Source organism: Penicillium psychrosexuale (assembly GCF_028828465.1).
Source record: "Penicillium psychrosexuale strain IBT 29551 chromosome Unknown utg000002l, whole genome shotgun sequence".
Lineage (NCBI taxonomy): Eukaryota > Fungi > Ascomycota > Eurotiomycetes > Eurotiales > Aspergillaceae > Penicillium > Penicillium psychrosexuale.
The window spans coordinates 1,919,978-1,945,372 of NW_026643187.1; the positions used below are offsets into that span (position 1 = coordinate 1,919,978).

General features: G+C 49.5%; 8 protein-coding genes across 8 annotated transcripts; 3 read left to right on the plus strand and 5 right to left on the minus strand.

The window, feature by feature from the left end:
* Positions 1-23: 23 nt before the first annotated feature.
* On the minus strand, positions 24-1,151 carry N7518_001872 (CE1 family esterase; the record flags this gene model as incomplete). The annotated part of the gene is made up of 1 exon (XM_057182800.1): positions 24-1,151. The coding sequence occupies one exon, from the start codon at positions 1,149-1,151 to the stop codon at positions 24-26; it is 1,128 nt and encodes a 375-aa protein (XP_057044250.1).
* Positions 1,152-2,006: 855 nt separating this feature from the next.
* On the plus strand, positions 2,007-2,955 carry N7518_001873 (U1A/U2B'/SNF family RNA-binding protein; the record flags this gene model as incomplete). Its single annotated transcript, XM_057182801.1, has 4 exons — positions 2,007-2,047; positions 2,098-2,104; positions 2,185-2,491; positions 2,561-2,955. The coding sequence occupies 4 exons, from the start codon at positions 2,007-2,009 to the stop codon at positions 2,953-2,955; spliced, it is 750 nt and encodes a 249-aa protein (XP_057044251.1).
* Positions 2,956-3,243: 288 nt separating this feature from the next.
* Positions 3,244-4,446, minus strand: N7518_001874 (H(+)-transporting V1 sector ATPase subunit D; the record flags this gene model as incomplete). The annotated part of the gene is made up of 8 exons (XM_057182802.1): positions 3,244-3,482; positions 3,534-3,574; positions 3,633-3,642; positions 3,703-3,751; positions 3,805-4,130; positions 4,190-4,200; positions 4,264-4,376; positions 4,432-4,446. The coding sequence occupies 8 exons, from the start codon at positions 4,444-4,446 to the stop codon at positions 3,244-3,246; spliced, it is 804 nt and encodes a 267-aa protein (XP_057044252.1).
* Positions 4,447-4,706: 260 nt separating this feature from the next.
* N7518_001875 (mRNA splicing protein SYF1) lies at positions 4,707-7,470 on the plus strand (the record flags this gene model as incomplete). Its single annotated transcript, XM_057182803.1, has 5 exons — positions 4,707-4,796; positions 4,855-4,971; positions 5,034-5,087; positions 5,147-7,158; positions 7,215-7,470. The coding sequence occupies 5 exons, from the start codon at positions 4,707-4,709 to the stop codon at positions 7,468-7,470; spliced, it is 2,529 nt and encodes an 842-aa protein (XP_057044253.1).
* A 655-nt stretch (positions 7,471-8,125) lies between these two features.
* On the minus strand, positions 8,126-13,239 carry N7518_001876 (uncharacterized protein; the record flags this gene model as incomplete). The annotated part of the gene is made up of 6 exons (XM_057182804.1): positions 8,126-8,485; positions 8,566-8,948; positions 9,008-9,114; positions 9,169-9,557; positions 9,620-9,965; positions 10,022-13,239. 6 exons carry the CDS (start codon positions 13,237-13,239, stop codon positions 8,126-8,128), a joined length of 4,803 nt encoding a protein of 1,600 aa, XP_057044254.1.
* Positions 13,240-14,564: 1,325 nt separating this feature from the next.
* On the plus strand, positions 14,565-19,459 carry N7518_001877 (putative Rho guanyl nucleotide exchange factor; the record flags this gene model as incomplete). Its single annotated transcript, XM_057182805.1, has 3 exons — positions 14,565-16,788; positions 16,843-18,839; positions 18,890-19,459. The coding sequence occupies 3 exons, from the start codon at positions 14,565-14,567 to the stop codon at positions 19,457-19,459; spliced, it is 4,791 nt and encodes a 1,596-aa protein (XP_057044255.1).
* A 327-nt stretch (positions 19,460-19,786) lies between these two features.
* On the minus strand, positions 19,787-21,975 carry N7518_001878 (tRNA lysidine(34) synthetase; the record flags this gene model as incomplete). The annotated part of the gene is made up of 3 exons (XM_057182806.1): positions 19,787-21,516; positions 21,576-21,752; positions 21,822-21,975. 3 exons carry the CDS (start codon positions 21,973-21,975, stop codon positions 19,787-19,789), a joined length of 2,061 nt encoding a protein of 686 aa, XP_057044256.1.
* Positions 21,976-22,936: 961 nt separating this feature from the next.
* On the minus strand, positions 22,937-24,634 carry N7518_001879 (tetratricopeptide repeat protein; the record flags this gene model as incomplete). Its single annotated transcript, XM_057182807.1, has 1 exon — positions 22,937-24,634. The coding sequence occupies one exon, from the start codon at positions 24,632-24,634 to the stop codon at positions 22,937-22,939; it is 1,698 nt and encodes a 565-aa protein (XP_057044257.1).
* Positions 24,635-25,395: the final 761 nt, after the last annotated feature.

The following is a 25,395-nucleotide window of genomic DNA, read 5'->3' on the forward strand; positions in this document are numbered from 1 at the left end:
AGCCCACAGAAATGTCATGGAACTCAAATATGCAGCGAGTTAATAACAACAGCTGAAAATATAAGATACAAAGCATGGATGGACATGGGGTGTAAAATCTTTGGGCTTTGGCTGTGATGAGTACTAGTACTTGTGGCTGCTGTGCCAGTGGCAGTACTTGTACCAGTACTCGTGGTGGTACTTGTTGTGCTCGTCTTGCTCGAGTGATCCTCCGCAAAGAAATCAAATATGTATTGAGTCGCATTGAATTCCGACTTACCCAACGGGCACTGTGCGGCATTTCGGGTGAAGTCATCATTGCCAACAGTACTTGGCCAGCAATGGCCATTGTCACTCTCACGGTAATGCTGAACGATGCCTTTTAGCCCGTTACAGTTCCAAGAAGCATGCTTCACGAGCGGGTCGTCAAAGACAGTCACATTGCTGGTGGGCTGCGCATTGTCCGCACATCCATTTTGAGCCGCCCAGGCCTGCAGGACATCAATGACAGGCAGCTTAGCGTCCCCGTCGCCATCGATAGGCGCCGTCGTGTCGACCGTACCATGAAACTCCAAGAAAGGATACCCCTCATCCCGCTTAGCGGGGGCGCAAGGCCCCACGCCCTTCATGTCGGCTGTATCATACCAGGCGCCGCTGACGGCCGCAAAAGCCGCAAATCGGCTTCCTACGGTGGCGTTGCAGGCGATCACGCTGGTAAAACCACCGCCATTCGACTTGCCCGCCGAGTATACTCTGGTTGTGTCGATGCAGAGGGTTTCTTCCATGTGCGTGAGCAAATCGTTGGTGAAGTCCAGGTCGTTGGGACGCGACGTGTTTGCATAAGGGCTGGAGAGCCAGTATCCATTCTTGCTGTTTGGGTAGATGGCAATTCCGTCGGGGTTGAATTCCGGGTTTGAGAATTGTGACAGACTTTCTTCCTCTACCATGTCGCGCGACGCCCCGTGGAAGGAGAAGTATACCGGGGTTGGCGTGTTCTTGTCATAGCTGGCAGGAATGTACAGTCTGTATTCCCGGTCTGTGTTTGGGAGGGTGAGGGACTCGCTTGATCCTGCTTTGGGATACTTGGAAGGTATGTCTTCGCCGCAGCCCGGGGTTTTGGCTATGCTGATGCTCGTGAGGGCTGCGAGGGATAGCAGCGATGTGAGGCGCATATTGTTTGGGGCGGGTGCCCAGGTGGTCTAGTTTCTTGAGGAATACATGGCTTGGATTTTATATGGGATTGGGGGATTGAGGATTGAGAGATTGAGGGATTGGGAATTGGGATTGAGGGATTAAGGACTGAAAGATTTACCAATACAAACCCCTTAGCCTGAGCATATACCACGGAAGCCCGACTGAGGGACGAACAGAGTGGATCCGAGGCACCCGCCAAGACTCCAGTGCCACGGGCGATCTCTTATCTTTTCAAACCTTACCTTTGCGCCCAACACGCTTAAATGATCGATCTACAACAACGGAAGTCCTCGGGTATGTATGCGAATTATTATTGTCTAAAAGATTAGAAGCCGAGAATAAACAAAACATGAAGATCCATGGATGATCTGTCCTTAGTGAGCGCTTAAGATCATAGCCATTGAAACTTTATTATTCTTCATGCATCGAAGATTGGCTTCACCCATGCCAAATTGGGACATCCTAATTAAAGATGAGGAATATCAATGGATACAGTTCAAAACCAGATAATGTGAGATAGTACTCCGTAGTTATACCCACTTCAATATACTGAATTATAATTAGGTAGCCATTGGTTATAGTGTAACTGGTAAAAAAAAAAAACAAGAGAGAAAAAAATAAAAATAAAAAAAAGTAGTGCATCATCCGTGAATCGAACACGGGCCTCGTCGATGGCAACGACGAATTCTACCACTAGACCAATGATGCTAGTTCATGTGATGTGACCAATTATTATACAACATACCCCTATCTCCCTTCCAATCTCATTTCATCCGCCTCAAGTCAACCAGAAGCTCGACCTCGCCGGTTTCTAGAGCTCCACAGTCGCAAACATGGCTGCCGTCTCAGCAGCTGGTATTCCCCCGAATGCGACGTGAGTACTATATCTACATGCTATGTCCCCATGCTAACAAGTCTTCACAGAGTATATGTGCGCCTGTCCCTCCCCTCCATCATATCACCACTCCGCTCCTGCATTACCATACTGACCGATTGCTTTCCACCTATTAGGTCAAGAATCTCGACGAGCGAATCAAGCTTGAGCAGTTGAAGCATGCCCTGGAGGAGATCTTTTCCGAATATGGCACCATTCTAGAGGTCGTCGCAAAGACTAACCTCAAAGCTAAGGGCCAGGCCTTCATCGTCTTTGACAACGTCGAGTCCGCTACCCGCGCTATTGAGGATATCAACGGCTTCGATCTCTTTGAGAAGCCTATGGTGCTGGATTATGCGAAGACACCCAGTGATGCGACAGTCCAGCGGGAGGGTGGCAGCGAAGAGCTCGAGGCTCATAAGCGGAGACGCTTAGCTGAGAAAGGTACGTTTAACAGATACCGGCGCACTATATACAAATACTCAATCCATACTAATAATTGTCGTTTTACAGAGCGCAAACAAGCCCACGAGGCCCTCGAAGCACAGAAGAAACTCAAGCGTCCTGCCGCCGCCGTCGAACCCGCACGCCCAGCCAAGACCACCAAAGGTGCCGGTCTCAAACCCACCGCTGCTGCTACCACCGCTGTCGTCCCAGACGAGTACCTCCCGCCCAACAAGATTCTGTTCTTGCGGGAACTACCGGAAGATGCAACTCAGGAAGGTCTGTCTGCTATTTTTGGCCGGTTCGAAGGATTCCAGGAAGTCAGATTGGTGCCTGGTCGCAAGGGAATTGCATTCGTGGAATACGAGGCCGAGGCTGGAGCAATCAGCGCAAAGGAGGCTACATCAGGCATGCCCATGGGCGACCAGGGCAAGGCGATTCGCGTTACCTACCAGCGACAGTAGTCGTGGGTGGTTTGTTGCATCCTACAAAATATCCCGGTCTCGTTCTTTCTGGCGTTTGGAAGGTCTTGTCTCAAGTACATGTGTATTAGAAATACGGAGAGCTTTATGGCAGTCCTCTTGCTGTCGCAATGCGTCAACATTGCATATCACATGAACTTCAATATTCCTCAAAAGTAGATGAAACGAGCCACAGGGCTAAAACGAGTATGAGCATATAACATGGTACATGTCACGGTCAAAAAAGAAGATGTCAACAAGAAGAGTATCAATACGAAACAAAATAGCAGCCTAGAAAATGACATCGTTGTCTTCCTGGTCACCCAGAACATCTACCGTATCTGCCTCTTCAACGAAGAGAGCAGGAGAAGCAGCTGCCTTGGGGTTTTTCCCTTGCTCTTCGGCTGCCTTTTGCCGGGCCGCGAGAATCTCAGCGTCCGCGGCAGCAACGTCTCTCTGCTTCTTGCCTGAGACCTTCTTCAGGCGGTAGAATTCCTCTCGGTCGAGCTCATCGAGTTCGGAGTTGATGTCTTCAGGATGGTTAGTCTGTGGAAGGGACGCTGGAGATAGATGGTACAAACATTTGATAGTGTTCTCGGTCCGAGGAATGATAACATGCTCACTGTTGAATATATGTTAGTATCCTGAACAAGGATCGAATTCACAAGTCCCGATCTTACATCGCATTTACTAATCACGCAAGTTAGATATCAGCAGTAAGCCGTCACTGTCCATGAGAAAATGACTTACCTCTTCGGTTGACAACCTTGATCACCTCATCCAGAATCAAGAAGGCAGTCTGGCACAATTGGTGAGCAATATGCCCATCCACTGCATAGATACCACGCATACCTGTAAGCTTGCCAGTTCCACCAATGTCTCCACGGCCCGTGCATATGTCTCCCGACAGCGTTGAATCTGCTGTCCTCCCTTTCCTAGACCTGTCAGACCGAAGTCATTGACACCCTCCTGCGTGTAGCTTTCGAATGTAGGTAGAAGAACACCAGAAACGTTCTCTTGCTTGGTTCGCACGCGGAAACGAGCCTGCTTGGCGGACTCCTGAATCTGGTAGCCGATATCTCCGCCTACCGCATAGCTCACTTCCGCCAGTGAGAAGGCAGCAATCTGCATGACCCGACCCATCTTTTGTTTGGCTTCATCGATGCGGCGTGTAATATCTGTTGAAGTATGATTAGCGTCTTGATAAGGTGGGGAACGGGAATGTGTCGCATCATACCGCGGAAACGTCTGTTGGACAGGAAAGAGGGTCAGCATATACTCCAAGAAGCAAGAGAGGTACAGGGATCTGACTTTGTTAGAGCTTCACTCTTTCTCTTTAGTAAACTATGGCCAATTTCCGCTCCCTTCAGCTTGTTCTTCATCAACCCCAATGATTGGCGAGTCGGAAATACTGCCTCTCGGCCCTAAATAGACGTCAGATGAAGTCAATATGCGGGTTCAGTTCCACAATAAACTCACCACAGCGCCGGACATGATTGCAGCAGAACAAAGATCACGATATAGTCCTTGTTGTTCAGCTTGAGCAACACGGCCACATTCACATTGATATGACGCCGATAATGCTCCACCGCCCACCTGATACGGATGAAGCACGTGATACAATCAATGTGGGAACCTCATCCGTCAACAGATTTGGCTTTCTACGCGCATGCCTGCAGTCTCTTGTTTATGCAATTTTCCTTTATGCTGACACGTTGATCGTGTAATTGGATTTCGCTCGACTGAGTGGCGCAATGCCAGGGACGCTTTTGCCCCCGAGATCCCACCGGCAGCACGCAGAGATGGATCGACCATCTGCGTCCCGGCCGGACCTCTACTTGATCGTGAGTTTTGACCCATTGGACCATTTGAACTGGAGGCTTACTTGTATTCTATCACTAGACTGATCAAGATATCATTTACGAACAAGATCTGCTTCGCGACGCTAGTAGTGTCAAGCCATGGCTTGCCTATATCGAATTCAAACAGCAAAATGGCACGCTCTATGAGCAAGCATTTGTACGTCGTCACATACCACAACCGAGTCTATGGATCATCACTAATATAATGGCATTCATCAGGTCATGGAGCGCGCTTGCAAGCAGTTACCGCGTTCATACAAGCTCTGGAAGATGGTAAGTGACATTTTTTTTTAGAAGAACTTCCAAGTCTTTGCTCTTACTGACCGTCGTAGTATTTGGAGTTCCGGACAAAGCATTTGAAGGGTCGCAATCCCATGGTCTATCGCGCCGAATACCAGAAAGTCAACGCACTCTTCGAACGAGCCCTGATCCTCCTGAACAAGATGCCGCGCATCTGGGAAATGTACCTATCCTTCCTGCTCCAGCAGCCCATGGTGACCCAGACTCGACGAACCTTCGACCGTTCCCTTCGCGCTTTGCCGGTCACACAGCACAACCGAATCTGGAGACTGTACAAAGGCTTCGCTCGGGCTGCTTCCGGGCAGACTGCCATTAAGATCTTTGCTCGGTACATGCAAATTCACCCCGAGAACGTCGAGGATTACATAGAGCTTCTTGTTGAAAATGGTGAATATACGGAAGCCGTGAAGAAATACATGGATATCCTCGACGATCCACGATTCAAGTCCAAACATGGCAAAGGCCCATTCCAATTATGGTCGGAGATGGTTGATCTCCTGGTCTCCCAGGCCAAAAAGATACAGACCGGCCCTCAGGTCGGAATCGATGTTGATGCCATTCTTCGGAGTGGCATCGAACGCTTTGCGGACCAGAGGGGCAAGTTGTGGGCCGGGTTGGCTACATACTGGATCACCAAGGGTAACTTCGAGAAGGCACGGGATGTCTTCGAGGAAGGAATCACTACTGTCATGACGGTTCGTGATTTCACTCTCATCTTCGACTCCTATGTCGAGTTCGAGGAGTCTATCATTGGAAGCTTGATGGAGGGCGCAGCCCTCCGCTCTGACAAGGGTAAAGCCGACGAAGATGCTGACTTTGATCTTGACCTCCGCATGCTCCGCTTCGAACAGCTGATGGACCGCAGACCATTCTTGGTGAACGATGTACTCCTACGGCAGAACCCTAACAACGTCATCGAATGGGAAAAGAGAGTAGCACTCTGGGGCGATAATAAGAAAGAAGCCATCCAAACCTACACGGATGCCGTTTTTGCAATTAACCCCAGCAAAGCACATGGAAAATTCTCCGAGCTTTGGGTTAATTATGCTAAGCTTTATGAGAACGGCGGGGACTTGGATAATGCAAGAGTCATTTTCGACAAGGCTGCCAAAGTTCCATTCAAGTCTGTATCTGAACTGGCAGACATCTGGTGTGAATGGGCCGAAATGGAGCTCCGTGCCGAGAATTTCGACAAAGCAGTCAGCATAATGGAGAAGGCTACACAGGCGCCTAAGAAATCGACGGTGGACTACTTTGATGAGACACTGTCTCCACTTCAAAGAATTCACAAGAGCTGGAAACTATGGAGTTTCTATGTTGATCTTGTTGAGAGTGTTTCGTCTCTGGAAGAAACCAAAAAGGTCTACGAGCGGATCTTCGAGCTTCGCATCGCCACACCTCAAACTGTCGTTAACTACGCCAATCTCTTAGAAGAAAACAAGTACTTCGAAGAATCTTTCAAGGTATACGAGCGAGGCTTGGATCTTTTCATGTATCCAGTTGCATTCGAGCTCTGGAACTTGTACTTGACCAAGGCTGTGGATCGGCAGGTCGGCATTGAGCGACTCCGAGATCTGTTCGAGCAGGCCTTGGAGGATTGTCCCTCCAAGTTTGCCAAGTCTCTTTACCTGATGTACGGCAACTTAGAAGAAGAGCGCGGTCTCGCACGGCACGCGATGCGGATCTACGAGCGTGCAACTCGGGCAGTGTCTGATGAGGACCGCTTCGAGATGTTCGAATTCTACATCACCAAATCGGCCTCGAACTTCGGTCTCACATCTACCAGACCAATCTACGAGCGCGCCGTTGCCGCGTTGCCCGATCAGGAGGCCAAGGAAATGTGTCTCAAATTCGCCGAAATGGAGCGACGACTTGGCGAGATCGACCGTGCTCGCGCAATTTATGGCCACGCGTCTCAATTCTGCGATCCTCGGACAAACGCTCCCTTCTGGCGGAAGTGGGAAGAATTCGAAATCAACCACGGAAACGACGATACTTTCGGCGAAATGATTCGCATCAAGCGAAGTGTCCAAGCTCAATACAAGTATGTGACCCCTACTACTATAAAACCCATCACACGTTTTTTAACATTATCTACAGCACCGACGTCAATTTCATTGCATCGCAAGCCATTGCCAGGAGCCAACAACTCCAAACAGGGGAACAAGGTGAAGGTGACGATGACCAGCGACGCGCAGATGCCATGGCGGAATTGGAGCGTCAAGCTCGTGCCCCAGTTGGCTTCGTGGCTGCCTCCAGCGGTCCGGAGGGGGGTAGCCGTCCTCCACCTACCGCTCAAGAACCAGCTACTGCCGAGGCTAACCCCGACGCTATTGATCTTGACATGGATGAATAGAGGGAGAAGTTGATATAGGGTATTTTGTCAAGAGGAAGGGAACATTTGATGAAGTTTTTTCTTTTTTTACTGACTCGATTTCCGATATCTTTGTTCGTTCTGTGCCTCATCCGTCGAGTTGTATGTTGTATACCTGCTATCTCTATGCATTCTAGTGTGAATGTCTTTTTTTGCGATTGTTCGCCATCTCAGTTCCCTTTTCTCTGCTCCTACCACAGCAGACTGCATCTCAAATCATGACATGTCTTTCCGGTTGTTAAAACATGCAGCTTGTGGCTCTCCGAGATTTTCTGCTCGATTTTACCATATTTCTGTTGGGATACCTGATTCAACGTGGCGTTCTAGTGTTGTATCTGTATTTGTATAGATTTCCCAAAGGAATGATTCAACTGTGTGGCAGCTTGTTCAGCTCGACGTATTGTAGCTATGAAGGTCCATTATATTGGCGAATTCTAAGTAAGTCGAACCAGCCTTGACATTCACATATCATAGGTAAACAGAAACATGGGTCGCACGCAGCGCCGATCATAATCGAGCTATATCTACATGTGGAACATTGACCCCGGCGCTATTCTGAGGTAAGTGTAAAAGGAACAGGGGAGCCAAGAGATTAAGAAAAATACACCATACATCCACGGAAATGGTTTAGCACTTCTTAGGAGGTACTTTCCTCTGCCTCCTGAGGAGTGTGGCTCTCGGTATTAGCATCCTCCTTTCCTTCTTCGCCGTCCTGCTGGGGCGCAATATCTTCGCTCGTCTGCTCTGCCTCAGTAGCCTTCTCTGTCTCATGGGGCTGCTCTGGGGATGAGACGGCAGAGCGCGGAGCAGGCGTTTCGGGCTCGTTTGCAACATCGGGGAAGATCTCCAAGAAGAGATCGGGCAAGAAGCGGCCAAGGCGTTTGCGAGTCTCGACCCATATTTCCTCCTTGCTTGGGTCTTGGGATGGGGACACAAGGTAGCCTCCATCAGCCATTACTAGGAGGATATTCTTCAAGCTTTCGGGGACTGCTTCTGCCTACGAGATTGAGAAAAAGAATTTGTTAGATGGGAGTGGTCATGGTATACTTGGGTCGTCGGGTGGAATAATCGACTTACCAGACTATCGCCCTGACCACTGTTCATCATGCGATCAAGGATGTCCAGGATCCTGAGCCAGAGAGGGAGCATACCCGTCCGGTTGGGGAGCTGATCGAGGAAGCGCAGGAAGATCTTGCAGACCAATGTTGCGGCTTGGAATCGGGTCTCGCTCATACCAACAGGGTCGGAGTGGTAGACCTCCGGCTTCAAAAGAAGTAGGACGAGCGGGAATAGGACTTCATCGAAGATGCTAGTCCACTCCTGGTCATCGCTTGAGATCAGTTCGGCAGATAGAAGAGATCGCTGCAGCGTGGAAATAGCATGGTGTCGGATATCGCGACACGGGTTGATGCATTGACTGGTCAAGGACTGGAAGATAGGCGACCAGTAGGCAGCCCAGGCTAGAAATGCACCTATTAGAAACTCGTTGCAGTAGACATGTCAGAGGATCGATCGTTACCTTCATTCTCCTCAAGATGAGATTGTTTGATAAGAGCCGGGACTCGTCCAGTCAGATGATAGATCAGACCGATTGCCTTGATGCCGCGAGTCACAACTTGGTTCTCACTATGGAAGGAGAGGTAAGTATAAACAATGGACAGAGGTGCATGGTACCCTTACCTTGACTTGGATTGTTTGACCCCCTTATTCCGACGGGCCTGAGCATCCCGGTGTCGTTCTTCGATAGAACCCACACGCCCGGCGCTGACGAAGTCATTGGCCAGGCTGACTACGAACTCATAGTTGTCGGCTGTGATAATATCGGGCATTGACTCAACAATGCTTTGTAGAAGATCAAAGACAAGAGAAGCGACTGCCTCGTGTTGATGGAGTCTTTGCAAGATCGACCAGAAATCCGGAGAAATAGTGATCTCGTTTCTTAGACGGCCTGTATGAGCAATGCACCTGGCAAGACCCTTGACCGTCGCCACGGCCACGGTTTCCAAAATATCCTGGTCGAATCCAGAAATAGCGTGGAGCACAACGGGTACCCGGATAAAGTGTTGGTCCTAGCGTGGGATCAGTAAAGGAGAACCTACATCAAAGCCACAGGGTAAAGGAGAGTACATACATGGCTCAGCCGCAAGAGATTTAGGAGGTAAGAAACAACACGAGACACGGTTAGCGGATGGAGATTCTTCGCATCGCGCACCAGTGTTTGAAGAGTTGTTGCCAGGTTTTCACCGAGAACCTCCAGGGTCTTTTCGTCACGAAGAGTGAGCAACGTCGCCAACTCTAGAACGAATATCATCGAAGGATCGTATTTAGGTTGGTTAGGGTCAGCTCTGCTGTTGGCAACCCTCGACGTTGGTGTCGGGCGTTCGGGTTTTACGACAATGACTGCTGGTGCGTTCTCCTCGGGAAGCAATGACAGCAAAGCCTCCACGAGCATTTCCAATGAGGACAGAGGAAGAGATCTGCGGAAGAAGTCAGTATCATGACCACAACCCATCAATGAAACATCTTTACTGACTTAATATTTGTCAAAATTTCGGATATTGAGCAGGCAGTCACACAATCCACTGTGCAGAGTGTGTTGTCAAGTTCTTCGTCCGAAGGCTCAGGAGGATCGTCTGCCGCATAACTTGAGAGGTAAGATGTGAATGCAGACAAAATTCCCGTGTCGTTGTTGCGTCCATCCCGATCAATCACCTGTGATGGAGGCTGTAGCGGAATTGGAGATATTTCAAGTTCGGACGTGAGTATAGCGTCAAACGGCGGGATGAGAGAGTTGATGAACAAGTTACTCAATATGCGGACGATATACTCCCAGCCTTGGTTGACAGTTGCCTCATTTGTTGAGAGGACTCGGAAAAGCACCACAGTTGCCAGTTGTGCTCTAAAGTCTCGGCCAAATTTGACGGCTAGCTCGCTTACCATCACACTCTTCTGACCAACCTGGACCTCTGTGTTGAGCGCTGTACTAGGAGGTTTGCTAGTACCCAAAGTGCTAATCGATGCAAGGGAGAAGACGATACGGTCGAACGCCTCCGTCAAGCCATAGCGGGCAGCAATCTGGGCACACTGGTCGAAACCATTGACCACGCGGGAATATACTGCATCATCTGATGCAGACATGAAGACATATGAGAGGGTCGCAATCACTGGTTTCCACGTAGCCGCGAACATTTCGGCATCATACATGTTGGTCTCTCCAACTATGACGTCGCCGGCAGATGAAGACTTCAGCAATAGTTCCTTCCAAGCATAGTCAAATGCATGCTTGTTTTCGTGTTCATCGGGTAGAATGATTTCGTTATTCTTGATAGAGTCATAGATATCCTCGAGGAATTCCTCCGCGAAGTCTCCACCCCCGTTGACGCCTCGCAAGTTCCTTGCGAAGCCAGCGCAAGTCATACGGTTTTGTGACTTCACGTTGCGGTTGTAGAGATCGGTGTTCAGCATGATGATGGCGTAGGTCAAAATGTATAGTGCGTCTTTATCGGCGATGCCATCCGGCTTGACCTTTTCAATGTAATGTTCCGAAAAGATCGTCACAATTCGCTCAATGAGCGGCGATTCACCAGGCAAACGGAATGAACTGAGTAGTTCCCGAAGAGCTTCCACTGCACTACGTCCCTCGAAGTCAAGGAGATCCACAAATGCGCCTAGCAACTCCTCGTTGCCGCGTTTGGAGATGTATTCTCCGAGGACTTTCTTTGACAGGCGTGTGGTGCCCTTCAAGAAGCGAGCAACCAGAACGGGATTATTCGCGTCCTCAATAACACCATGGCTCACAAGGAAGGCAATTCCCTTCTTAGGATCCTCATTGAACATCTGTGCCCCCTTGATAATGAGTTTCTTCGTGTGGCGTTGTTTTTTCAAGCTTTCTTGAGGAGGGTAATCTCCTTGTATAGGCTCGTTATCCAGCCGATCATGGATGAACTGCACATAGCCCAAAAGAGAATCGAGACATAACGGGGGTACATTTGTAGTGCTCCAAGTTGCAGAGTCTGGGAAAGCATTGCGAGAGAGCAATCCAATCATATCCTCGCACAGGTCAGCTCGGTCCACGTCACAATCATAGTTGACAAAAAGCTCAACCATAAAGCTAGGTATGCGTGACAACATGCCAATGCTCTCTACCATTGCCTCTCGGGCTTCGGGCCTTCTTGATCCTCCTTCGAGCCCCAATCTCTGTCGATCTCTAACAGGAACAGGTGTGGCTCGTCCGCTATTGGGCTGCGAAGCTGGCTGCTTCACCAACTTTGGTGATTCAGGAATTCCTTCGTAGAGCGATGGGTCGATGCCAGGTTCTCGCGGTATTTCCACGCGAGGGTGCAAGCAGGCCACTAAATATGAAAGATAGAGTTCCTGCTGTAATTTCAAAACCGGCCGGCAGGTCGATAACAAGGTGCCAGCTACTCTCAACGAACCAGTTAGAATAGCTATGTGTTCTGACCTGACTAGCTGAAAGAGGTATCGACAAAGATCGTCCTTAGCCAGGGCAGCCAGACTGGGATGCCGAGCAATGGAAGGACCTGCTACCTCCAAGGCAACATCAATAATTCGGAGTGCCATCACACGCATGGCGTCTGTATGTTGCCGGTTATGAGGGTCCAACAGGTCGATCAAGACACGGAATAATTCTTTGATGGATGGTAAGGAGTAGGGCTGAAGCTCGGTTTCGGGATCATCATGCGGGCTAGGTGGTGCAGTAGCTGCTGCGATACCATTTCCTGCCTGCTCGGGTGATCCCTCTCGACTAGTACTATGACGTTCTGCGGTCGATGTGTCTGCGCTGATGGCTGACAGGTGCTGCGAAGTCACGGTGTCTCCATTAACCGACGGGTCCATCTTCAGACGAGAGGGTGGGTCCTTTTTTGTATCTTCGCCCGCAAATGGATCCGGTCCTGCGGGCACTCCTTGATCAAGATGCGATAGACGCATGAAGATCACCTGGCACATTTTGACCATTGCCATTTCGGCGGATCTCCGTAGTACCTCTGACAGACGACCCTGGCAGCACATGCTCAAACCAGTTTCCATCATCTCGCAGACGCTCTCGTCGCCCAAAAGTTCGCCTTCAGGTCGTGAAAGTATGCCCTCCATCAACTTCAGAATCCTCAAAAGGACTATCTCGTCCGCCGACGAGTCGCTGGCCTCAAATCGGCAGTGTGTGATCGCGGCTGAGAGTAGCTGCATAGCTACAGAGAGCCGTGGGGAATTCGGGTTGATAATATTGTACGAGAGGAACTTGGTAATGGAGACCAAGGCGATAGAGGTAATTGCGGCGGAGGTCGAAGAGGAGCGAACGACCTGTAGGAATGGATGAAGTAACGCTGGGGTATCAAAAGTTCGGATATCTTTGCAATCTTTCAGATCACTCCGCAGTCGTGTAAAGGCCGATATTAATGGGTTGTCCTGCATGCTCTTCCCCTTCTTCCCTCGCAGACCCCACCGATTAGCCAGGACATGATCTTCATCGGGACGAGGTGACGGTTGGCCAGTCCTGCGTGGAATTGGACTTGAGGGGGCAGAGTTATCCCGCTCATAAACACGAGAGGCTCCATTGCCGCCCAGGATGGCGGAGACTGAGGAGTGAGCCCAGCGTGCATGCTTGCGCATAGACGAGGTGACGGTGATACATTCAGTGGTCACCAAAGCCACCGGGTCTATGGCAATTGGAAGAGAAGACGAGTCCATAGTGGGATCGAGCATCACAAAAGATGCTCGCTGTTGTGACACCATTTTGAAGGTCGAACGAAACAGCTGGTCTCTTGATCATCATACTGCTGCTTGCCTTATTGAGCTTAGCGTCTTCCCCGCTCACTCACCGCCTACGACAGGGGCTGTACTGCACATTACCACACAATCTGTATTAAACTGATTGGACTGGATGAAAATCTGCACCGATGCGGTATCAATGTACCATCTGGTATTGGACTGCATCCATGGATCCAAAATGTTTGATTTCACCTTTGTTGACATCCTTCTATGCCAAATCAACACTACATGCCATTATAGTCAGATAATCGCAGTATAAAACGTGCAAATACGAGGTAAAAAGCCAATCAGAAGCTTCACCTACATCATGTATGCATGAATTCATCAACATATTAAGCCGGCGATCATCGATATAGTGGCTGATATCTTTCCCGAGTAAACAAAGATGAGATTTTCGAATTGACTACGGACATTCTTTATGAAACGAGCGTATTAAACTGTCTAGAACATAATGGCATTGTCCCTCAGACCGAATTAGTATTCCCGTCTATTCTTGTCCTAAAATATAAGCTTGTGTACAACGATCTGAAACCGTGAAGAATAAACAAGGTGCGAAGAACCCCATATATTCAGCGAATCATGCAGATGTGACCTGTCACACTGATCCTTGCAGCGGTTGGGGATCGCAACGATAGCAACGGTGTTGATAGCGTTGGCCGGACAAACATAGTAGAGTAAACATTAAAAACAAGAGTGCGGGACAGGTCGAAGTAGAGAATGTAATTCCTACGACCTAGGACATCGGGCTAAGCTGGGTATCCATATTCAAGTCATTCTTTTATTCTTTTACTATTCTTAGCGTCAGGCGCTAATACCCACTCTTGGTCTATCGGGCTATCGCGATATCAACCCACCGCTTCTCTGTCCCCGCGTCTCAAAACAAACGCCTCCTCTCGATCTTACACTTCATTTACTTACCTTCTGGAGATTTTCATTCGGATTTACGCCACTGCACGTGTCTACTCCCTGAATCTATGAATTGAGTGGATATCTTTTGTACCTCAGCTTCTATGGAGGGGAGCGCGAATGTCGCAATCGCTTTACCAACAACAGGATAACACATCCTACATGCGATTTTCAACTGTCTCTCACTGCTCAGCATAGGAAATTTTCTCTCATTTAATTCTAAACATTACGACCTTGTCTTTCCCGTCACTCGTTACCTTGCTACTCCAACGTTCCTTCTGCGACAAACCCCGGCGCATTTCATTTGTTTATCGCACACGGTAGCGCTTGCCCAACATCTTCTCGCATTCTGCACTTGCATTGCAAGTGCACCACCATTCGTTATGGCGACTATCGCACCTCCCTCCGGAATCTGTACACTGGCGGACCTTCCTCTCGAACATCTCAGCCTTTATCACGTCGTCGACCCATGTTTATCATCCATCTTCGTCTTCTATGGCGCCGTCTCTACCGCCAATGCTACTGTGAGCAGTTCCCGTATTCAGGCCCATATATTCACACCCGCCGGGTTTCAAAGTTACCCTCGGATTACGGTGTCCCCGGCTGCCCCCGTGTATGCTGCGGTCAACCACCTACCCCGCGAAAAACAAGGTGATGAGGTGTGTCGTGGACTTGCAGTCAGCATGCTGAGATATTTTGCCGAGCTGTCGGAGCCGGTGAAGCACCGTCTGACTGGGGTGGCTCGCACTGGAAGACCGGGAGGAAAGGTCCCCAAGATGTTCGATGAGATGCATGCTGCAGATCTTGCCAACCGTATGACAAAGGTGGATGATTCTTTAGAGATTATTCAGGATATTCGGAGCGCATATCAGGAACGCAAGGTACCATGGGTCGACATTGATGTGGTGCTTCCTACGAGTACTATACAACCATTCCAACGGCGAGAGAGTATGGGATCAGATCTTGAGGGAGGTCAGAATCCGCAGTATGGTCCATACACACCCCTGATAGAGGCGCTGGGAGATCCTATGTTTTTGCCAACAGCTCGATTGAAGCGTGCGCCGTCCCAGCCGACCAATGTCAGCAAATCACGGCTGTTCGCAAGAAGCCAGAAAGAAGCTCTTCGTCTTACCATGTGTGAGCTTGTGGATACCGAAGAGAGATATGTCGCCAAACTTTATTCTCTTGTGCATGAAGTGGCCGACGAGTTTCGGCAAAAGGCCGTGGGCAGAGGACCATCCAGCAACAGCCCCGACGAGGCAGCTTTGGCGGCATTATTCCCACCATGTTTGAATGAAATCCTGGAAGTCAACCTGGGCTTTCTCGATGTCATTCGTCATGTGCTTGATGAAACAGAGAAAGATGCCATCACAGATATTGGTCAGGACACGGAGCTGCCTTCTAATCGTCGGGGTTTGCCAAGAGATAGATCGGATCCGCTTGGAATTCTGGCATTCGCAAAAGCCCTCTTTGAATGGCTACCACAATTTTCACAGCCATATGGAGACTACATGCGAGCACATACAGGCTTTACGCAAACTCTGAATTCGTTCATGAAAGATAAGAATTCTAGTTTTTCCAAGAGAGTGTACGAAACGGGAGAGCAGAGACTGCGCTCTCTGTTGATGGAACCCGTTCAGCGACTACCTCGATACAGTCTGCTGATTGACACCATGACTAGCAATCTGCCCTTGGTCCATCCTGCCGTGCGAACTCTGCTAAAAGCACGAGACATTGTGAAGGATATATGTGCGCTAGAGAATAATTCCCCATCGAGCCACACCCAAAGCCTTCAACGCCTCCAAGAGCTAGTCAACGGATGGCCAGCGAAGACATTCCCTGAAGGTCGGCTGATTACTGCAGTCGATTTCAACGAAATTACCCAGCCTTACCGTCTAGACACACAGTCATCTGGCAGAAGCAGCACAGGGATCATGCTTCTTTATAAGAACTGCCTAGTCCTTCTAGAGAAACCCGCCGAAAGCCGGACTACGGCACGTGGTCTGCTGGCTGATATCGACAATGCGGCCGCTTCAACCAGTGACATGTCCATGTCTTTGCCACAATCAGAACTCCAGGTTGTGCAGGTGCTAGACTTTCATAACGTGCGTTGTATGCAATCCACGTGTGGTCGAATTTTGTTCGCCGTGCCAATTTCAGCCAAGTCCTCAAAAGAAGAGACAAGCTCTGACCTGCTTGCATTGGAATTGGCTGGAACGTATGAAGGAAGAGCCAATCGACTGATCGAAGAAATATCCAAAGCGAAGATTGAGGGTCGATTCCCCGAGAGTGAAAGAGAAGGAGGTAAATGGACGCTAAGAAGCCCTCCCACCGGGTCTGCGAGTAACGTGGGAATACTCGCCTGTGTGTGCGAGGACGGTGAAAGTGCTGCGCTCGACCAGATTCAGGCATCCCCAATACGCATTGTTTTTAATACATCCAAGGCGATCTGCGGTCAAATGTTGAGAGGTTCCAACCTTGAGGTCATCATATCAATATCTCCTCCAAATGGAGATCAATACAGACTAGATATCGATTCTGTGGTTGGATCTGGGTCTACAGATTTGATCACGGTGGACACATTTATTTCTACTCTTTCACGACGTCGTAAGTGACCCTCCCTTGAGAATTATATTTCTGCCACTGACATAAGAAACAAAGTTCAATATTTGCTCTCGCCTCTGCATAGCGCCCGAAACCCAGCATTGACGAACTCATTGGTTCATTCTAATTTTGAAATTCTTCGGTACATCGCGAGCAGCTTAATCACGCAGGTCAAGTCTTCACGGGGCTTCCGGCCACCTTCGCCGACCAAACTAATCTCAAACCTTTTGGGGGGTAGCCGTGATAACGTGCCCACCCTCAAGGGGCCAGGGTCGGCCACTCTTACCGGCGAATTCCCAAAAATGCCTCCGCCAAGAGTTAATCTGTCGAGATCGAACACTCTACCTTCGGCATTCCCAGGGAAAGACAAGGAGAAGGACAAGGATAGGGAAAAAGAGAAAGAGAAAGAGAAAGAGGAAACCGGGAACAGGATATCCGTTGTTGGGACATCTGCCTCCAAGGGATTGGATACTCAGTTCGGGTTGCTGGAGCAAACATTTGCAGCCTATGTGCTTTCTCTGCAGTCTCGGAGTGGAAACATCCTGGGTCGAATGCTTCGGGTCAGAGATCACGTTGACCGGGCGCCGGTCAATGAGCTCTACAATATTTTGCTAGAAGACCCGAGCAGAATCCAGGCTGCCGCCGAAGTGCCAGTTGATACGCTTTTTGTCGCTTTTGAAACCTTTTTGGCGAATGCTTGGAGAACAAGTATGGGCCCCGTCTTGAGCTCCTCTTCTCTGAAATGGATTCAGAGCCAGTTTGACACCATGATACCGCGGGATTTTGATGAGCAATTTCGGAAATTTGTGACAGACATGAGCCCGCAAAATAGACGAGCTCTGGCTGCGATTATTCGACTACTTGCCGAGCTACTCGATGCATCTGGAAATGACGGAGATCGCGGTGCTTTGACGATGGCATTTGCGGAGGTACTCACCGAAGACGGAGATCCTAGCCATCATGTCTCCCTTTTGGACCGACTGGTCGAAGACTTTGACAACCTCTTTGAAGAATTTATTCCTGGGGGTACCTCAGTGGAAGGAACACTGACCTGCGATCAATCGAAATCACATGCCAATACCGGGTCAGTCGGTTCCAATTCTTCCTCTTTCCGGAAACGCTTCGGCTTCGGTATGTCTAGAGATACTCCGAAAAATGAAGGCGAAAGCAAAGTCGCAGCAATTCTACGGACATTAAGCAAGAAGCAAAGCCCAGCCGGCTCAGAGCTCAATACGCCCAAGGGTTCTTTGATGCGCTCAAAGTCGACTGATGTGGACTCTCGTCTGGGCTTCCTTCGCCCTACATCTCGCGATCGTCCTACATCTCGTGATCGCCCTACATCTCGCGATCGCCCTATTTCTCGCGGTAGCCCTGCTTCTCGCGATCGGCCTTTATCCCGTGACCTTCCGTATCGTCCGTACGGGTTTGCATCTGAGGAGCAAATCTCGAGGCCAGGCACTGGGTACGACAACCCGCCCTCTCTATCTTCTTTCCGAGGATTCTCTGAAGATAGCGTGCGAAGGACTCGCAAAAAACGAAGGAGCTCCCTTTCGGATATACGACCACTCACATCATCCTCAGATGCATCCAGTATCTCTCCAACTCAACAGCTCCGCCCGACGACCCCTTCCAGTCGCCCTCAAGGAGAAGTGGTAACGCCCACCAACCAGTCCAGACCTCAGAGCAGTTACATACCAACACCACCTATGCGCGGTCAGTCACCAATGCGTTCTAGGCCGCCAGCAAAATCCGGGTCACCGACGCGACTAGGATCACCCATTCGCCGTCTGTCTCCGCCCCGCCCTTCTACGCCGAGCAGGAAGGAGAACATTGATCCCAGGGCTCCACAGACGGAGCGTGCAACCAAGTCCAGGGGCAGTGTATCAGAATCGCCAGCCGATGAGTCAAGGAGGAGATCCCAAACGTCAGGCATCCCCCAGCGGATTCCGGGCCTTCGGGAGCGGCCAAGCAGCAACGCTTCCGATACCAAGCGGCCACAATCCTCGTCTGGCTTGCAAAAACCACAGAAACCGAGGATGCAAAGCCCACAAAAGGTTAGTCACATTCTATTTGTCTCGATAATGAGTTCACTGACATCCCTTAGTTACGCGATCGTGTTCAACTAGAAAAGAGGACCCAAAACTCTACCCAATTGGGCCTGAAAGACGAGCTCGCGGAGCTTGGTAACGAATTACGTTCTCTGAAGCTCACACCACCAAGGAAACCCAACGCAATGAACTTGGAGTTTGATTTTGACCGTACAGACATCAGTCCACATGCTGCTACCGCTGCATCCCTTGAAGCTCGCATGCGCAATCTTGAAGCCCGATTTGAGACAGTTACTGGGGAATACAAGTGCCGCACATCCGCTCTCGAGCGAGACCTGGAGTCGTCGTTGGTTCTTAGCGAGAAGCGTGTTAAGAAATTGGACGAGCTTTATCGTGAGGCAAGCGCCGAGAACGAGGCTCTCTATGATCGGTTTAATACCGAGCTCAGCAAGATTGCGAAGGATGTCCGATTGGGCCACGCAGAAGACGCGCTGAAGTCTCAACTGGCAAGTGCCCTAGACGAGATCGGCCGAGTGAAGAAAGAAAACTTCCGCTTGAAACGAGAAGTCGGAGGTCTTCGAGCCCAGTCAGCTGCCGCTGCACTGCTGAAGGCGAGCGAGCAATGACCAAATATACAGCATCGAGGGCTTGTCCCACCATCATTCCTTTCCCATATTCCACACATGGTTACTCAACAACCTGACACCTGTCACATTATCTTTCCTTTCACCTTGTATCTTGATACCGCACAAGCCTCTTCTACTTTCCTTGGAACGCCTATTCATTTGCATACATATCATGAGCCTTTCTTACTTGTATTCATTCCTATTTCTTGTCACCCTTCATACTGGCCTATCCGCACAGATAGCCATTTGACCATGCATGCATAGCTCAGGAGATCAAGTTTTTACAAGGCTTGCTTTTTGTGTGTCTAAGTGTTGTTGTCATGTACACTACGCCTCTTCGGCATCTTTACCCACCGGCCAGCCCATCAGGCGTAGTGCCTCAGTGTCAATCGTTTTGTACATCCACTGCCATTTCAGTTTCCAGCGACAGCGTAGATGTACCACTTCCACCTCGTTGAGAGAAGAATGCTTAGCTGAATGACCGGATAGTCGATAGTCCAAAGTCGGCAATGCCAGTTTTTGCCAAACCTTCTGACTTGGAGGCTTTCCTGGCTTAGACACGATGCCTTCCCTTGATAACACAGGTAAAGTAAAGCGCAGCTGAGCAGGCGCTTCAGCAGACAAGAGAGCCTTGACGTGCTCAAAAGTCCCGGGCATTTCCTGTCCGGCAGTAAAATCCTTATTCGTTTGCCCTCGCGGCCTTGAATTAACGGCATCTTTGCGTATCCGTTCGATATCAATTTTATTGAACGGGCGTATCGTAACAGGAAGACTTATCAGTTCCTCTGCTAGTTCATTGGGATCACGGTCGACGGGAACGAGACGAAGCCGCATCCAGTACCGGTTATCCCATAAAACCCACGGAGTAAAACTGCCACTAGGCGAAATGTTGACTTGGGTCACGGGGTCACGATTTTTCATGAATGGTTGCCGGGATAGCAACCAGATATTATCACCCCCGAGCCGTGGATCTTGGGACTTTCCAAGTGTGGAGGCTTCATTTGGGAGACGCTGGAACAGAACCCCCGCTACCGTGAAGCCTTTTCTTCGTTTCTCGTCATTGGACGTGGGGCTTGCGCCATGAGAGCCATCTAGACCGGGGAACACATTGTGAACTACTGACTCATAGCTGCGTAGCGAGAAATGGCTATCGGGGAAGGGAGAGACTAGTTCTGTGATGCGGCGGAGAACGATGGTCTGGATCTGCCGGAGTCGAGAGGCTGATAATGTTGCGAGTTGCGGATCCATCGACGCTGGGGTTGTGTCTAGGAATTGAATGACCGCTGACCCTGCCTTGGGGTTGAAATCTAGCAGTCGGCATTGAGATGAGAGGAGGTAGTTGGACAGCTCGTTTGACCTCTGGAGGAGGTCTTGGCTTGACCGAATGAGGGAAAGGATGGACTGTGATTCCAGCGCACGGGGGAGGGAGTTTGAGGTGCGAAGGCTGCGGATGGCGTTCCGGGGAGTGAGGGTTGGGTCGAAATTTGTTGGGTCGGAGACGTAAGGGACTTGGTTTTTGTGGCAGGTCTCCAAAAGACTTGTTTTGGTGAAGGAGAGTAGAGGCCGGCAGATGAATATGCCCGGGCTTGCCATTTTTACGTTGGATATAAGATTGGTGTGAGTGTTATCTGTCCTAGCGGTTGGGTCGGGAAAAGTGATGTGCCCATGTGTCTGGTTATCGAATCGGATTTTGGCTTGTGGTTTTGTCGGTCGTTTTATGGGGATTGATGTAGTTGACCAGCTCTCAGAAGCCCCAAAGACACCATGGCATTCGGGGATTCGAGCAACTTCAGGAATGCCACCAAGACCTAAGCCAGTTGCTCCAGCCGAGAGCCGCAAAATGGTGGTTTCAACGTTGTCATCTTGATGATGGCCTAAAAGCAATGTTTCGAGTTTGAACTCATAACAAGCTATGCCAAGGGCTTGGAAACGGAGACGTCGTGCATGTGTCTCAAAGGCGGATGGCAGAGGCCTCGATGCTCCAGGCTTTGGCGACAATTGATTCTGACTTGAAATAATTTCAGCCCAGTCTAAACTAAGGATATGGGTTCTGATGTCTGTTCAATAATGGTTAAACAATATTCTAAAAATGCAAACATTCCGACTTGGAACATACCCATATCACGAAGCCAGCCAGCAACCTTTTGTGCCTCCATAGTGCTTTCCGGGCGGGCACGATGATCTACCACAAAAGCAGTGACAGAAATGGCTCCAGCAACATCAGAAGATTGTTCTAGTTGCTTGCATAGGTATGCTAGAGCCATAGAGTCGGCACCACCACTGACAGCGATTCCTACCATCCCGCGAATCAGCTATAAGCTCTTGAGACACGAGTCTATATTTATCAATATTTAAAGCTTACCAAACCTCCGTGGAAGCTGTAGAGTGTCATTATCACCGGGATTCTTTCCATACTTGGCGCTGCCATAATTGAGGCGAGCGCGTCGCGATCCGGACCACGCTTGCTGGAAACAACGCTGGAACAGAAACGGCGATATTGATATATTGCCCGCCATGTCTATTCTCCATTGGAATCAAACACGGGCTCGAAAATTCAATATCATTGTCGACCTATAGATTCACTTCACGCAGAGGAGAACCTCAGGGTGATATCGTCGGCTCGGCTAATCAATTTTTCCGAGAACGTGACCAGACGGCCTTCACGCGAATGTGTCTCCTAGATTTTATCAAATGGTATTTTAAATAATATCAAGTCATTTTTGAGATGTTTGGGGGGAAATATGTCAGTATTCTGATGCTGACAGTGGCGTAAGTGGTGGTTACTGAGTTCCATATGTTGCTCGCATCTAACAATACGAGATTTAGCCGGCCCATGTCCTTTTGTATAGATATGTTCGACGGCGGAAAAAGGCGGGAAAAGCTTGAAACGTGCAAATTACTTTTCAATATATACCTTGTAAGTGCGTGATCCCGAGATCTCATACATCTTCGACTGCAGCTCGACCTCGGATTCACCATCTAGAACCAGTCATGGCTAAAGCTGAATCCTAACCCTCTGAGTTGTAGTGTAATCCAGGGAACTGGGCAGGCTTAAACCTGAGTTATTACATGTAGCAGATTACATATATAGCAATCAACCGCTAGGGTAAACCCTCGAGATGATCATAACAACAATCGGAACCTTCGATAATCCCTGCAGCGGTATATATACGATGCCCTAACAACCTTGACCACAGCGACTTCACCACGGCACGTGATATATATATACCCTGATCGGACAAGGACGGGCTTGTTTTGATGAGAATCTACCTTTCTATCTGTGCCTTTGACTATTGCTTCGAGGGAAGATCAATAGGAGAAGATTACCTCTAGTTCGACGTTTGATCTTTGGACCAACGATCCAGCAACTAGTCATTGGCAGACGCCATCCGATTGATCAATCTTAACCCTGGAAGAATACATACATTGATAATGAATTGGAAATATAAGTTAGAAAAACAATTTACATATATCAATTTATTTGCAACAACTCTTCCCAATAGTGGGCGCTTGCGAGGTATCTAGACGACAGAAACAGGAAGAGGTTACAGGTACATCAGCCACAGCAACGGCTATCTCCAACTGCGGCCCAATAATGCGCGCCTCGTCATTCCGACCCAGACGTATCAAACATTCATGGTAGCCCTGCAAAGCCCATACATTATTCGGATGCTGACGAGCACGAATAAGAGTGCCATCAAGACCAAGGTCAGCTTGGTAGACAGCCGCTGCATCCTCGACATGGCCCTGCTCTAGCAAAAGAGCAGCGTATGCATGGCGGGTGGGCTGCATCCAGCTCCAGGGCTCACTGTAGCCCAGCCCATCGTCCAATTCAATCGAGCGACGTAGATGCTCGAAGGCCTCCGTGTAGTTCCCACGGCGGTACTCGATCTCACCGTCCAGCATTTCCGACGCCACCCCCAGGATATCGATACACTTGTTGGGCCAGTCCAAGCGCGTATCCGGGACTCGATCTCGCGCTGCCCGGTACAGCTCTCGCTGACGCTCTGCATCCGGCACGTTCCCTGTTGCTGCATATGCCACGCCCTTGGCGTAGTGCAGAACCGCTATCGTCATGCAGTACAGCTCTGGATCTGAGGGGATGGCAATCTTGATAATCTCGTCCCACATGCCGAACCGTATCATGATGTGCGCGCGCACAGACATGAAGATTTCGATGTAGTCGGCCATGGCCGAGAGCAATTCTTTCGGTAAAGTCGCCTCCATGCGGTCCACGGCGGCAAATGCGGCCTGTTTCTGGCCCGCAAACATGGCCGCGTAGATGAGGGAGTGGTAGGTGTGCATGCGATAGACGGAGTAGAAATTAAATGGGCCTTTCAGCGCCAGGTATTTCTCGTCTGCAATCGCGGCACGTTGGTTTGCGCGGACGGCGCTTCGATAGTCTCCCACCAGCACGTCCAGATGGGACGGCATATGATTGATATGACCCGCGTCCGGAACCAGATCGCGGAGGTAGTCGGCCGGTCGCAGGCCTAGTTCTGGAAAGGGCGACATCTCAATAAGGTGAATGTAGATGTGCAGGAGACCGGGGTGTTTGGAGGCGTCCTTATGTTTAAGAGCGGTCTCTAGCACCCTCTTTGCTTCCATGGTACGGGTGCCCGGATTTGGTTTTCCGGTCACCATGTCCCACAACTTCCAGGGCGTGAGGCTGATCAAGGAATCAGCGTACAGAGTGACCACGTCCAAATCATCGCTAAACTTTTCATATGCCTCTTTCATTGCATCGGCATATGCAATATTCTGAACGGCATATTGATCCATGCTCGCAGGCTTATCACTCTGATAGCGGGCGGAGATGGCCTTGGCGAGGGCCTGTTCCACGGCGTTCCCATTTTTTACAGACAGGAAGCGAGCTTTGGTTGCGGCTCGATATGTGTTTTCCACGACGGCCGCCAAATCGTTGCCGAGGAAGTCCCAGGGCTGGTTGTAGTTGGGACCGAGAGAGTAGGCCAACCCCCAGTAGGCCATCACACATAATGGATCATGCACCAGTGCCTGTTTGAAACAGACGATGGATTCCTTATGGTTGAAGGAATATGCCCACACGAGACCGCGGTCAAACCATATTTGAGCCTCAGGACTGGTGGTGGTGATGACCTTCCCGTATGCCCCTAGATTATACGGATATTCGACCTGGGTTGATCTTTTTGTCATGTTGCTGATATATGCCCTGGTGACACCGTATGATGTTGGCGGGAAGGTGAAGGAGAGAATCTTGACGAGTTCGGGTTTAGGCGGGGTTCCCGCTACTTGTACCCAACGACTTCGGACTTGTTCCAATTTATTTTATGTTTTATGTTTTATGTGATGCTGTGAATCTAATGAACTATTGAACTATTGTGAACTATGCTGTCTATACTGCATCTTATTGGATTCCCAGTCGGAATGCAAATGCGATTAGGTTGTACTAGATTGTACTAGATTGTACTATTGTTAGTAGATCACCATGTACAGCCATTATACCACGAGATATGATTGCTTTTTTTCTCTTCTTTTTATTGATTGATTGATCTCTTTGATCTGAACAGAAACAAGAGACGTAAAAACTATATGCAAATCAGGAATGTATGGCAGTTCAGCCTCAATGTTCTGCAATTCCTATTTTCCCCGTCGCATCAGCCCACACTTTTATATATCCCCATTTTTTTTTTCTTCATCACATGTTGCACCCCAATTAGGAAAGACGTCTTTTTTAATAGAAAGGGAGTTCGTACTTTTGAAACCATCTGCTAAGCCTGTCACTTGGCTTATTTCTGCAGGGATCTCTAGCCAAGGCGTGAATACAGGGTTAGACACAATGGGACATGGGACGGGCCAACTTCCAGGTATATATCGCCACATAAGAGTAGAGACCCCTTATATTAACTACAAATTAAGTTATGCACCTCCTCATTGACATGGCAAAGGTTAGTCAG